This window comes from Oxyura jamaicensis, chromosome 3 (genome assembly GCF_011077185.1).
Source record: "Oxyura jamaicensis isolate SHBP4307 breed ruddy duck chromosome 3, BPBGC_Ojam_1.0, whole genome shotgun sequence".
Classification (NCBI taxonomy): domain Eukaryota; kingdom Metazoa; phylum Chordata; class Aves; order Anseriformes; family Anatidae; genus Oxyura; species Oxyura jamaicensis.
The window spans coordinates 60,768,823-60,783,123 of record NC_048895.1 but is presented as its reverse complement, the minus strand read 5'-3'; the positions used below and the strand labels follow the sequence as shown (position 1 = coordinate 60,783,123).

Sequence of the window (14,301 nt, the reverse complement as noted above, 5' to 3'; positions counted from 1 at the left end):
TCACCGCCCAGGGCACCATCTCAGCCTGGGGACTGTCAGCCCCTGCCCACATGAGGCTGCTGCAGAGCCCTCAGGGAGCCACTGGCCCATACCCAGGGTGGGAGTCGCTCTTATCTCAGCATCCTGGATCTAGAAATAAGCAGAAGAGACACCAGCGGGAGGCTGGGATACCTGGGCATCGCCTCTCTGCTCCCATGGGTCCTGGGGAGAAGTAAAACAGAAACAGCTGTGCCAGAGGTCCTGGGTGAGCACACCCAAAACAAAATCCAGGACCTTCAGCATCCAGAGGACCTCCTACAATTCTCACTTGCTTGGTCTGACCTGTGCACTAGCAACTGCAGTGGAAAATGACTTGGGAAATTGCTTTGGAAATTTAATCACATTTCTTTCCATGTCCATGATCCATTTAGCTGACCTGGCAGGACAGGACTGTTTTGCAGCCTGGTCATTGAGATCCCTTGCCTTCTCGTTGCAGTCAGCTGCAGGCACAAATGTGACCAGCCCTATCGGAAAGAGGTGGCAGGCTGCCAGTGTGACAGTGGGTGCAAAGAGCGTCAAAACTGCTGCTGGGATTACGAAGATGCCTGTGTGGAGCCAAGTATGTTCTTGAGCAGTCCATGCTCACTGGTTTTCATTCTATTCTGTTTTATTGCATAGTACTAGTTGGAAAAAGATCAGTTCTTGTATTTACACTGATATAAAGAAGGCCATCTGGCCATGCTGGAAAAAGGTTTTGGGGCTTGCTATGCCATATATTGACTTGGGGAGGGAGGAAGCCAGTGGTGTTGAGTTGATGCTGCATTCAGGTTGTTAGAGTGCCTAGCATGAAACCTTTCTACCTCTTTCTCAAATTATATCCTCATTTTTTTCTTATGGAGAGACATGCTTTTTAGGCAAAAATATTAACTAAAGCAATTTTTATGGGCTTCATGTATAGCACAATGCAATGCAGCAGTGCACAGCACAGCAGCATGGAACAGCCAACTCCTTCACAGATAATCAGAGCATTTGCAGTGCATATTTCCTGGCCCAGATGAAGTTACGGACGAGTGTGAATGAAATCAAAGGTTTTCTTTGACTAGGGGTGTGAAACAATGCCTGTGCACCAGAACTTTTTGTCCTTTTGAAAATTAATGGAGTTCCTGTAAAGTGTATTGTTGACCTTATGTAGGCTTGGGGATTACTTGTGAATTAATGGAATCAGAGGATTGCAATGTTCTTCCAGGAAATTTGTCTATTTCTGCTTCGAGTCTAGATTCTTTTCCAGTTAGTCCCTATGCTGTCTTGGCAGCAGCTCAGATTTTCTTCATCCTTATCACTTTCTGTCTGCTTCTGCCCTTAGACCCTTAGATCTTTTATTTGTTTATTTATTTATTTTTCCTCTATCTGCTGGGAATTATGCACAAGAGAAAGGAAAAAAAAAAGATCTCTTGACTTCTTTCATTTTAATTAATTAATTAATTTTTGAAGGGTGGAAAACATTGAACAAGATGACTTTGGTAACAGCTTTCTAAAATGAATTATTCTATGATTTGGTGTTACCATTCAATGGCTGCAACGTTATGTATTTTTATGTGCTAAGAGAAATCTTGAATTTTCCTCTTACATGAAACTTTTAAAGTAAATCAAGTAGGACATATGAATACTAGTTTAACAAAACTTGCTTTTTTTTTTTTTCTTTATGTTTTGGAGATTTCAACACAAAGGAGTTTACATAACGTTCTGTGCACTGAATAGTAATCTTTTTCTTACATTTTTCAGCCCGATCTTGGAGATGCACTAATTTCCGTTGTGGTGAGAAAAGGCTGCCTGGAAGTTATTGTTCTTGTTCTGATGACTGTCTGCAGAATAAAGACTGCTGTGTAAACTACAACAGCATTTGCAAAGGTAAATTAGAAGTCAGAAAGATTTTATGTAAATGTTCCTGTGAAATAAACGTTTGGTCAAACATTGAGAATATAAAGGTCTATACATTTGTTTCTCAAGGCTAGATTCTTATAGTTACATTTTGGAAGATGATGATGTTTTGAGATGAAGCTTTTGATATTTTTGACTGGGAAGAAGATTTCTGGAGAGAAGTGTGAGAAGAATCATTCATAAGAAAGAGTGTTCTGAATACTGTAGCAGTATCCCAAATGTGTAGGTTTTTGTTTGTTTGTTTGTTTGTTTTTTCCAAAAAACAGTTGGAGACATGGCTCCAGCTTCAAAATCCATGGAATCTGAAGAACTTATAGTAGTAGTAATGAACCCTAATTAAAACTTTCCCTTTCATTTTATTAAAAATTAATTGATAGAATGAGTTTCTTATGTTTTACTTATTTTGAATGTCATTGTTCATACCTAATTGTTTCATACAGACTCTGTCTAAACACATAACATCATTGGTAAAATTGGATTACAGAAATGATATCTGAAGAGTATACTGGTGACTTAAAACGTGTTATCTGTTATTAGAACTCCTGTATATTGTGAGGAGGCAGAGATTGAAGTCAACTTCTGCAATATTACATTTGTCACCTAAATGCAAATGCAAGCTAAAAACAGTGAAGAGTTTGGCTAGATGCTAATTTGTTTGAGCAGAGAGTACTGACCTAATTAAGATCAGTGCACATCCCCATCTCTGGCTGCTTATAAGGATAGAAGCTTTCTGTGGTAAACCAAGAACTTTAACAGCCTCTGCTTCTTCTCTTTTCTTTATTGTTTTTTCTTTCCTTTCATGCTTTTCTTACTTCTTTTATTTCCCTTATTTCTTCCAACGGGATAGGCAGATCATTATCATAAATGAGTGTATATGTGAAGCAGGTGTAGAACATTCAAGGGAGAACAGAAAGAAAGACCTGGAAGTCAGAAGCCATGGCCAAAAAGGGAAGACTGAAGGAGTTTGGGTTCTTTACAGGGGGAAAAATTAAAACAAAAGCTAAAGGAAGTCCTGGCAGCCATCACTAAATGTATAAGTGGAATTTGCAGAAAAAGAAGGAAGTATTCCAGTGTGGATCCTGCATACAGTTAAATATTACCCATTTAGAGCCAGATAAAAATTAGGCTAACCTTCCATAGTCATTTCTCCTCCATTTTATTTGTTTGTGTAGTATGCGTGTTTTGTTTTTAACTTACAGCTGTAAGCATTAGTCCTTTCAGTGTCTAAAGGCCTAATAGGTTGCACTAAGTGATATCTAAAGGTATTTTTAGCCCTACTTTTCTATAATTCTGTATTGAAACAAAAAGTCTCAGAAAGAGACTCTCTAAAAAGGTCAACCAAGAAACTTCTTTGTTGTGCTATTTGTTGTTTGTATTATTTTGTAATGCTAACTCAGTATTTTCTTTTGTCATTTTAGGTGAAATACCTTGGGTAGAAGAACCATGTGTACCACTTGAAACTCCTCAGTGTCCAGCTGGGTAGGATAAAGTATTTTTTTTTCTTTTAACAAATAAGAAATATTATGGTGGGCAGAAATGCTCCACTCAGCCATAGTAGGTATTTAAGAGATTTTTATAATTACTGAGAATAAGATGCCTGCCTAGAGGAGTATTCTATAGAGATGGATTATGGCTAGCAATGCTTTGTCTTTCTAGAGCCTATGCAATTTTGCTGCACATTCATTTATCATTTACAGCTTAGAGCAGAGTACAGGAGTTCAAATCCAGATTGAAAGACAGTTTGCGAAGATCTGGAAAAATAGTTAGAGTTAATTCATGTATCACAAATTGTTCATAGTCCATTTTAAGTTATTAGTACAGCATCTCTGATAATTCAATCTTGACCTTCTACGAGCTTATGCAGGCGAAAATAACTTAGAATTACTTAGATAACTTAGAAGACTGCAATTCTTTATCTAAGTAACAGATTTATTATTTATTTATTTATTTTTACTCAAAGAACATATGGGAGGAAAGGTTAATTAAAAAAGAAGATATGAAAGTAGTGCTATATCTGCAATATCTGGAACATGGAAATTCTGATGCCCACCTGTAGTTATTTTATAAAGATATTTTATATCTACAGGCAGACATTATAGGCATAGGATAGGCAGAAACATAGTTTAAAAGTTGTCTTCAAGATAAAATGAATTATTTTCTGGCTCAGTCTCAGTATCTGTCATGTTATTATTATGTTATCTATTTTACTGCCAAATTATACTTAATTATGACAATTATACCTTTAGTACTACAGCCTCTTTCTAAAGTTCATGGGTTCCTGTGTGCACCTCCAGGCTTAGGTACAAAGATATATACTTCTTAGGTTAACAAATAACTTACAGAGTTCACAGAGTTTCATAGCATAGAATTTAGACACTAGTGGAGGAAGAAGGCCTCTTTAAGTGCTGTAAACAACACAGCTATATAAAGCTCCATTCTGTTTCAAACTCCAATCAGGAAGCTATTTTATACTAAATGTTTGTATACAAACTTTTGATGACAGTGTACTTCAGTGTTTTGGAAAGACTATGGTGAATGAGAAACAAACTGGGATAGTTTTTTTGTGTGTGTGTGTGATATTGTGTGGTGTGAATATATAACTTTATTTTTATAGTCATCACTCAAAGTATTACTCAAAAAAATTCTTCAGGCCCATATTAGTAACTGCATTTAATCTATAGTTGTTCTTTTCAAATGTTTTCCAGGTTTATGTAGTGAACCTTTTGCTACAAATTACGAATAATTATTTATATTTTTATTTATTTTAGATATCATATATAATTAAACCTATTTCAAACTACATTTTTCATTTGATTGTAAGATTTTTTTATTTTTTTATTTTTTTTTTCTGAGGAAACAGTGGAATACATAATGATGGTTACCAAAAAGACTGAATTGCAAAACTAGATAACTTGATCCTATTGATTTTGTCCCGTTATGTTATAGGTAAAATGCTGTAGCACTACCATTTTATATCTCCTAATGCATTTTTTCCTCTATTAGTCCTTTTAGATTGGTTAAAAAAAAAAACATGTCTAATAACTTGGAAGGTTTTTTTCACAGGTAGCACTTCCTAATTAGAACGTTTACAACAATAATCTAAACACTGTTCTAGAGATCAATTTCAATTTGCACGTTTTATCATACCTTCCATATAAACTCGGATCTGAGGCTTTTGATCCCTGTTCTTTTACATTAAGTCTTACCAAAGGCATGATAGCAGCTGCATTCTTTTCTTAGCTTTGTGTGCAGTCTGTCAGTGGACTTGAGGAAAGAAAGCTTTCTTTAGCTCAATGAGAGAGCTAACTTGAAAGATATAATCCACAGCGAACCTGGACTACCCACTAATGTCTTCACAAAGCAAATGTGGTAAGGTAAACACCACAAACCTGGCAGTGCAGAGAGATTACTCTTCCCAGCCCAGAGGCCAGCTGACCCTAGCTGCCTGCTGGGTGATTGCTGTACTTTTACAGTTCTTGTGCAGGTGCCCTGAAAGATTTTATGATGCGTAATGAGAGAAGAGACAGAATTCAACACTACTATGTACAGAGGTGCTTTGGCGTTTCTGTACTCTGGGCCTGAATTTGGATGCTAGTCGGTAGATTCATATTTGTGATTAAAAGATGAAAAAGAACCAAACAATTTATTTTCATGGGTTGTATATATAATGAGTAGCTTGCATTTTATGCTCCAGTGTTTTCTTTTTCAGGAGGATTGTGTATTTGTACTTGAGCTATTTGTTTACCTCTCACTGTGACTTTAATTCTTGGAATCATATGGGAGTTCTGGATACTGCTTTTAAAAATAGGATTTGTTTTGTTGTTAAAGACTTTAACAAGTCACTAACTCTTCAAACTCCTTAATGATCAAGAAGTTGTATTTTCTTACAGGTTTGACATGCCACCACTTATCCTTTTTTCAATGGATGGCTTTAGAGCAGAATACTTGCAAACTTGGAGTTCTTTGCTGCCAAATATTGAAAAACTCAGTAAGTTACCACAAGTGCTTTGACTGTTTTCTTTAAAAATCTGCATGCAACCTCTCTAGTCTCTTTTGCTGCTCAACATGCTGCTCACGTGTTGCTCAACAATAAGAAGATCCAAAATCAGGTCTCCCTTATCAGTTGTATGCTTATGTTATTTCATATTCTACATTAATTCTTGTATTTGAGTACAGAGCAAACATGACTCTTTTAAGAAGGCCATTAATATTGGTCTACAGTGTTTTATTAAATAACTAGTTTGAAATATACATTCAAATACAGTTTAAGGCTGAAAAATAGTTCCAGCAAAGGATTTCATACATTTTCTGTACTCCAGTAAAAACTCTGCTAGGTAAGGAGATCTTCTTTAAAGTATAATACTAAGAAAAAACGCATTAGGTTATTGGGAAGTATCCCTCAAAGGTGCACTTTTCCAAGTCAGATATTTTAACAGATTAAAAAAGAAGCTGCATATTTAAGAGAATGACAGTGAATATTCTTATCTTAGACTTAAATATAATGTAATTTACATGTTGGTATAAATTAATGTATTGATATAATTGCAGTAAGGTTCAAGCAACTGTTTCTTGGTATTTCTTTAGCTTGTGCTGTAGAGGGCTCTGAAAATTGAAAACCGCTAGTGCACACTTTGTATTCAAATTTCCTGTATATTTTAAATCTCAGCTCTCAAGATGCTTTGTGCCTGGACAAAATCTCTGCAAATTTATTCATTTCTTCTCAGCAGTAATAGTCTAAATTGACAACGTTTGTATCTGTTCTGAATATATCATGTTCTGCTTACTGAATAGTAAACAATCTTGTTTGTGGATTACAAAGGATATCCAGGGGCCTGAACGTAAAACAATGTGCAAATGACTTTTTGTGCAAATATTTTATTCTTTGCTGTCCTTCTGACAATGGAAGGAATTTGAGTCAGTGAAGAAATCATGCGTGAAGAAGTCGATGTTCAATTCCAGTCTTTTGAAAGAGGTGAAAAGGAAATGCCAATTTGACTTAAGGCATGAAAACCATGCTAGGTGTATGTTTCCAAGAAATCCCTTTAAACAAGATCAGTTCTAATTCAATACTTGTGGTCATCTTTAATATTTACTTATGCGCACTCATGCTTATATTTCTCAATAATCTACTGTGGGTAGGAAAGGGAATTTCCTTTCTTTGCAAAAGGAAGACTTTTAAGCTGATTTGTACCATAAAACGTTTCCTCTCTAGGACTCCATTAACCTAGCATTTTCCGTAGAGCTGATCAAGCAAGTTGTTACAGATGAAAGTAACTACTTTACAGTTCAAGACAAATCTGTAAAAAAATCTGATTTTCTCATTTTTCAATTGTTCAGTCCCTCTTTAAACATTCTTATAGGCCTTTTTTTCCGTACAACATTGGAACAGTTTTATTAAATATCAAACCTTCAATTGTTTAGTTGAACTTGTTCAGTTAAAATCAATTTCTATTCTTTAATGGAAATGCTTTATATCAACTAGTAAATTGTGCTTCTGTGTGAATCAAATAATCAGCTGACTACAGATTAATACAGAGTTGTTTCTCCACGTGGCATGTAAAAAATAGCATTAAGGGATCTTAGAGTCTTTACACCCTTTATTTTGTGGATAAATAATTTGAAGTGCAGTGCATTTAGCTATTACAGATGTTCAGGTGTGGTAAGTGCCTTTGAAAATTAATTGCTGAAAAGTGCCACGATTGTTGGAGAGAAAGAATCAAAGAATCATCTGCGTTGGAAAAGACCCATAATATAATCAATTCCAATGATCACCTTATGTCCATCACTGCCAAGTCCACCACTAAACCATTTCCCTAAGCTCCACATCCACACGTCTCTTAAATAGCACCATGGATGGCAGCTCCACCACTTCCCTGAGCAGCCTAATACAATACCAGTCTTTCCATGAATAAATTATTCCTAAAATTTAATCTAAGCCTCCCCTGACACAACTTCAGTCTGTTTCCTTGCGTCCTATTACCTGTCACCTTAGAAAAGAGAACGACACCCATGTTGCTACAAACTCCTGTGCCTTCAAGTTTTCATTCTTGAAGCATGTCCAGCCTTCCTGGGCACTTGGGATGGGATTCAGTCCAGAGCAGGGCACCTATATTTAGATATGTTCTTGGAGATGTCTATATATGGGATGTCCATTATGGGATGTCCACTACATGTCCACTGTAGTCAGTGCGCTTATGGTTAGTACAGTCTGTGCAGTATGGTGCAAGTGCCCAGAGAGCGTGTCAGCTCAGCCTACAGAGGGTGCCACAGGGCAGGGTGGCTTTCTGCATCTACGACAGGGCACAGGTCTCCCACTGATGTTGCATCAAAACTGCTGGCTTCCTGTACATGTCTTGGGTATCTGAGGACATCTAAAATGGCATTGGACTCCAGTGCTGTAGCAACTGAGTCCTTCTGATCACCACACAGCTCTGCAGACTGTCTTGCCTGGGCTGGCCTGAGGCTTCAGTCTGGTTACATAAACGTGTATGTCTAGTGCCACTTTGGGTGATTTGAAATATGAGAGACATCTATGTAGGTTGGCGGACCAGATGCAGGACCAGCACCTGGAGACTGGGCAGAATCATTAAAGGTGTTTCAAATGACCTCAAGCAGATATGGTTCAGGCAGCTAATTGCGTGTCCTGTGTTCATTGATGGCAATCGAGTGTAGACCTAGCTCACAAGGAAACACCAGAATGTTTGCGTCTTATTTTTGGGTCAAATTTCCTGTCTAATACAATAGCAATTGGACAACTGAGCAGCTGACTGTGGTGATGTTTGTTGTTGTTTGCTTGTTTTTAAGACTGTTAGTTTAAAAAAAAAAAATAAAATAAAATAAAATAAAATTATATTAATTCTGTAATCTGTTGCAGAAACATGTGGCACACATTCAAAATACATGAGAGCTGCTTACCCCACAAAAACTTTTCCAAACCACTATACTATTGTCACAGTAAGTGAGAATTTGCTATTTGTACTTTTCTTTATCTATATGACACAGAAGAGATTTTGTGGTACCAAGGAATTAACTAATCTTTTTGTGGAACATGGGGACTCAAGCTATAGAAGTGACATCTAAAGAGACATGCTGAGATAGTACATGCAGCATTGTAGAAGGAAAGAGGCATGCCTATGTGGTTCCTTAAGTATGTTATCTGATTCTGGCCTATGAACCTGTTATACCTGATATTTGTCAGTCTAATTGGATACCAGTGAATAGCAGTGAAGGCACTGCCATTTGGTGAGTGTCTGTGTTAGGATGGGTTTGGCAGCTGATACGTAACCATGTGACAGATCTGATATCTGTAGCATATCAGCTTTTAATTGGGTTGTGGAGAAAACAGGGAAACTGAAAGGGAACTTGCAAGGCACGCTGAATTCACTGGAAGGAATCTGAAGAGCTATGTGAGATAGGAAATGTATACTGTTTCTGTGATAAAACAGCCATAAAATAATTGTGATACAGTGTATTGCAACATAATTTAGGTTTCATTTGATTTTAAGGTTCATAGTTTTATGTTTGTTTGTTTGTTTTCATTTTGCAGGGATTGTATCCAGAATCTCATGGTATTATTGATAACAGCATGTATGATGTAGACTTGAACAAGCATTTCTCACTTTCAGGGACCGAAAAATTCCAGCCTTCGTGGTGGAAGGGACAGCCGGTAGGTTTACATCTATTCATGGTATGCCTCTATGTCTAATGGATCATGAGTCATATTATAAAACAGAACAAAGAGAATAAAATGCAAAGTTGTGCGATATACTTGTAGTATGCGCTAAATGTCTTGTAGGCTTCATGTTATAGGCTGCCTACAAAACAGTTTTATTTCTGAAGGTAAAAGAACTCTTAAAATGTTGACTCAGAGACTTTAATATTTCTATTATGTGACAGTTTCTGAAAATCCTTAAATATTTTGGCTGTTATTGGAATGGAATTCTTGCCACATGAAACTTTAGTAAATTTTTGATAGGGTTTTATTTTGTAGGTTGAATTTGTTTGTTTGGTTAGTTAGTTTTTGACAGCTAAAACAATGAAATTTTCAAATCTATTTCCAAAATATATCCATTTAAAAATATAAAGTCCAGGCGTATAAAAACAAGAAATAGGATAGCAAGAAACTTCATTTCCAGCTAAATGAACACTTCTGTGTAAAATGTGACTCATTTCATCAAAAAACCCTACCTTGTGACTGTATCTGTGATTATGGCTAATATTATTAGTTTACTAGAAATACCAAGTAGTACAAAAATAGAAAGAATATATTTACACAGGTAGTATATGCTTAATGTATCTGTTTAACATACATATATATTTAATTATATACACACATACATATATATTTATATATATGTGTGTGAGTGTAGTTGTGTTTATAGTATAGTCAAGTACACAAATTTTGATGCTGTTGTTTTCTGAAGGATTCAATAGGGACCACAGCTGCACTCTTTAGAATGAAGAGAAATACACCCTATAATAATAAAATTATATAACTAGAAACCATATCTTCCATCTTCATGATTAATTCCACTGGATCAACATATCCATTCTGCGGAGTATGTCACTGGGAAAAAGGTCACACTACCTGTTGTCAGCTATGGAAATACCTATATATTTTTTTTTTTTTTTTTTTTTTCCTGAGAATTCCCAAGGAACTGCAGCAGACCCACTCCCATGCTACCAATGTTTCTTCGGAATGTGTACACAGAAAACAAACTTCAAATCTGATGCATTTGTTAGGCAACATGATGTATGAAAGAAGAAAGAAATGTATGCCTGCAGGCCATTTTTCTGATCCAATCATGTATTTTGATTCTGGTGATCTGAGGTCCTCCAGTGGTGTAAATGCAATCAGATAATTTGTTTATATCTTTATCCATAGATGTGGCTGACAGCAATGTATCAAGGTTTGAAAGCAGGCACATTCTTTTGGCCAGGCTCTGATGTTCCCATTAATGGTACATACCCGGACTTGTACAAGATATACAACAAGTAAGTTTTTATAAGGCTTGTGGTAAATTCCCTTAAATTACTCCAAAAATACAAATTTTCATGTAACAGCTGAAGGAATTAAACACCTAAATAATTTAATTTAATAATTAAATTTTTAAACAACAGTCTGAGCGGAGGTGCCATATCACATAGTCCTGTGCTTGCCATGGAACTGCCATTAATAGTTAAAATTTTCAAACCCATTTAGGTGATTCACAATAAGAAAGGCAAAAGGTACTGTGTGTTCTCCTCTCCTAGATAGTTTTGAAAGTTTCAGCCAAGTGCAAACCACTAATTTCCCACTGAGAAGGTATCCTGTAAATAATTAGTAGTTACCTCCAAGCTATACCAAAGGCTACCGTATTTTCACACATAAAATCTACACATCATAACTAACACTTTAAAAGTACTTGTACTTGATAATAAGTTTTCAGATAACCTATGCCCTAACTAACTTGGAAACACTGGCAAGAGGTTATAGAAGACAGGAACTAATTGAAGAAAGGATACTGCATAGGGAAGCTACTGAAGGAAGATGACCTTTAGACCAAGTAATTTTTCATCTTTTGGAAGGCATTGATATTAGCAAATTATTTCTAATTTTTGTGTGTGTGTCATTTCAGTAAATCTCTCATGGTTCTGTACATTTACAAAGCTATTTTAAAGTTAGTATATAATTGTAAGGCTGTATTGATAACAAATTACTTATTACTGGTATCTTACTAAGATATGTCATTCTTGAAATACAAGTCATTGACTTTGCTATGTTACTAGAGTAATATAGTAATATAGTAACTAGGTGGACTCTTTATCTGTATTTACATTCCTTGGAATTAGGAGGGCAAATCAGAAAGGGCTTGTTGACATATCTTTTTGTTTGTTTGTTTCAGTTCAGTTACATATGAAGAGAGAATTTCAGGAATACTGAAATGGCTTGATTATAGCAAATCTGAAAGGTAACAGTAATATCCTAGTAGTTTGTAAGAATACAGCTTAGAATGGTTGTAATGCTTTGCAGTTGAACTTTCTATTAGTGTTTCTGAAACATGGAATCTCACTTGCCATCTCAAATGAGAATTTGCTGAACATGAACTTGTAGTATAAGTATAGTTAACAATTTTCAACATAAGATTATAGATACAAAAGATGAAGAGGTGCATATGTATCTGAATGGAATGTACTGCTGTTTAAGTTTTCCTTTATTGCTTTTTTTTTTTTTTTTTTTTTTTTTTTTCTTGGCATATGCCCTAGGTGAATCATGAAACATTCAGTTTCTAGTCTGAGTGCAGGATGAAAGATTATGTATGAAAGGTCTTACACAAGAAAGGTTAAATATCCGAAAATAATTGAAGGCAGTAATTCAGGATGAAAAGCAGATGTCAGTACGGGTTGTAGTAGTGTGGGTATTACTATGTTTGCATGTATCAGAAAATGACAAAGTAGAAGACTTACATCTTCTAAATGACACGAGATTGTGAACCCTGTAGTGATCTAGGACTGTAACTTGGCAGTTAAGTGCCCAATAGATTTGTATCTATTGCAGTTTAAATGAAATAATGACAGATTAAGAATCATATTTTTTGTGTGTGTCTGTTTAAATAGAATGATAGATTACCATGCTGATCTTTGTAACATGTAAAAAATGAAATCTTTTATTTGATGATTTGTTACCAAAGTCCTCATATTTGCAGTTAGGAGACACTTTCTAGAGCCACACCCCTTGAGCAGGATAAGGTCATTTTGATGGTAGTTTCATTTGTATCTCAAGGAACAGCTTGCTGTGTTCTCTAAGATCCCTGAAGTTTTACAGAGTGATTTCTGTATACTATTAAAGATACCGGATACTGTTTCTTAAAATGTAATTCCAAATAAAATAGTCCATGTTGATTAATTACAAAACTCAGAGGAAGGTAGATGATTACAGTTACTGTTTTTTTCTTTTTTCTTAAAGTTTGAGGAAATTACTTATAATTATGTTCATATTTCCTTTTATTTTGTTTTAAAAGAGTTTTTGTTTTTTTCAATGCTGTCTCCAAATTTTCATAATATTTCCTTTTTATTTATTTGTAACTTGAGGCCTGATTTCTACACTTTGTATATTGAAGAACCAGATTCTTCTGGACATTCATTTGGACCAGTTAGTGCTGGCGTAAGTAGTTTTTGTGCTTTTCTTAGACTAAATATCACTAAAAATAGTGCTGTACTATAAACTTATCTGAGTTATAAACTTGGAAAGTATACTGGATCAAAAATTACCATGGCAGTTTTCTGAGTTTTCATTAAGTTTGACTCTTACTTGTGGGTGAGCCCATAGTTATGATCAGCAGTAGTATTTGTGTGAGCCAAAAGAGCTGTAAAAACAGCTCTTTTCAAACAGACTGGCAGAAAATGATTTCTGTTCATATGTTACAAACAGTATCAAGTTTCAAGTTGAGTTCAATTAGACTAAACTTCAATTTTATTGGCAAGTGATTTTTGGAAGCATGTGGCCTAGAAAGTTCTCAGAACTGTCTCTTATATATTCCATTCATTCTACTTCAGTGTTTGTTAATTTGTAATATTTCCTTTTTATCTGCATGCATGAAAAAAGTTCAATCTTTAAGGAGATTAGAGCTTACCATATCAGCTCCTTCGTAGAATGGTCTTGTGTAATAGCTTTGAAAATGGTCTTCCACAGAAGGCCTTGTAGTGGACAAGAACAGAAAAACTGATCTTTTTTAGGATAGTTTTAGGCTCCCTAATTGAAAAGCAAATTCCATTTCTCTTTGTGCACAAAGGGTTTTAAAAAACCTTTACTGTATGCATAATTGTATGTGTGTGCATTGTCCTTGCATGCAAGATTGTCAAGTGAGTGCAGCTAGGGGATCAAGAAGGCTGAAATTCCTCAGACTCGGTAAGGTGTTGTCCTTTCTGTTTGCTCTTTGAAGGAGACAGTAAATCAGCTATGCCATTTAGGGAAGAGCCATTCTCTGTGAAGATCTGCAGGGTGGGTTGTGATGGATTTCTCCCATATTACTTCAGTGGTGGTGTGGAGCTCCAAACTGCTCCAGCACGGGTCCCCACGGGCGGCAGCTCCCCCCAGACCCTCTGCTCCTGCATGGGCTCCTCTCCACGGGCTGCAGCTCCGGCCCGGGGACTGCTCCTGCGGGGGCTCTCCATGGGCCGCAGCCTCCTCCAGGCCACATCCACCTGCTCCCCCGGGGCCTCCTCCACGGGCTGCAGCGTGGAGATCTGCTCCGTGTGGGACCCATGGGCTGCAGGGGGACAGCCTGCTCCACCAGGGGCCTCTCCACAGCCCGCAGGGGAACTGCTGCTGCCTGCCTGGAGCACCTCCTGCCCTCCTCTGCACTGGCCTGGGGGCTGCAGGGCTGGTTCTCACTCCTCTCTCCC

General features: G+C 36.5%; 1 protein-coding gene across 2 annotated transcripts in view; it reads left to right on the top strand.

The window, feature by feature from the left end:
• Positions 1 to 14,301, top strand: part of ENPP3 (ectonucleotide pyrophosphatase/phosphodiesterase 3) — a 44,806-nt gene that overhangs the window by 7,882 nt on the left and 22,623 nt on the right. For both annotated transcript variants that reach the window (XM_035322596.1, XM_035322595.1), the window contains exons 3-11: positions 476 to 598; positions 1,762 to 1,887; positions 3,336 to 3,396; positions 5,808 to 5,905; positions 8,792 to 8,871; positions 9,464 to 9,583; positions 10,802 to 10,911; positions 11,802 to 11,867; positions 12,988 to 13,060. In XM_035322596.1, coding sequence (XP_035178487.1) covers positions 476 to 598; positions 1,762 to 1,887; positions 3,336 to 3,396; positions 5,808 to 5,905; positions 8,792 to 8,871; positions 9,464 to 9,583; positions 10,802 to 10,911; positions 11,802 to 11,867; positions 12,988 to 13,060 — 857 coding nt within the window. The remainder of the gene's footprint in view (positions 1 to 475; positions 599 to 1,761; positions 1,888 to 3,335; positions 3,397 to 5,807; positions 5,906 to 8,791; positions 8,872 to 9,463; positions 9,584 to 10,801; positions 10,912 to 11,801; positions 11,868 to 12,987; positions 13,061 to 14,301) is intronic.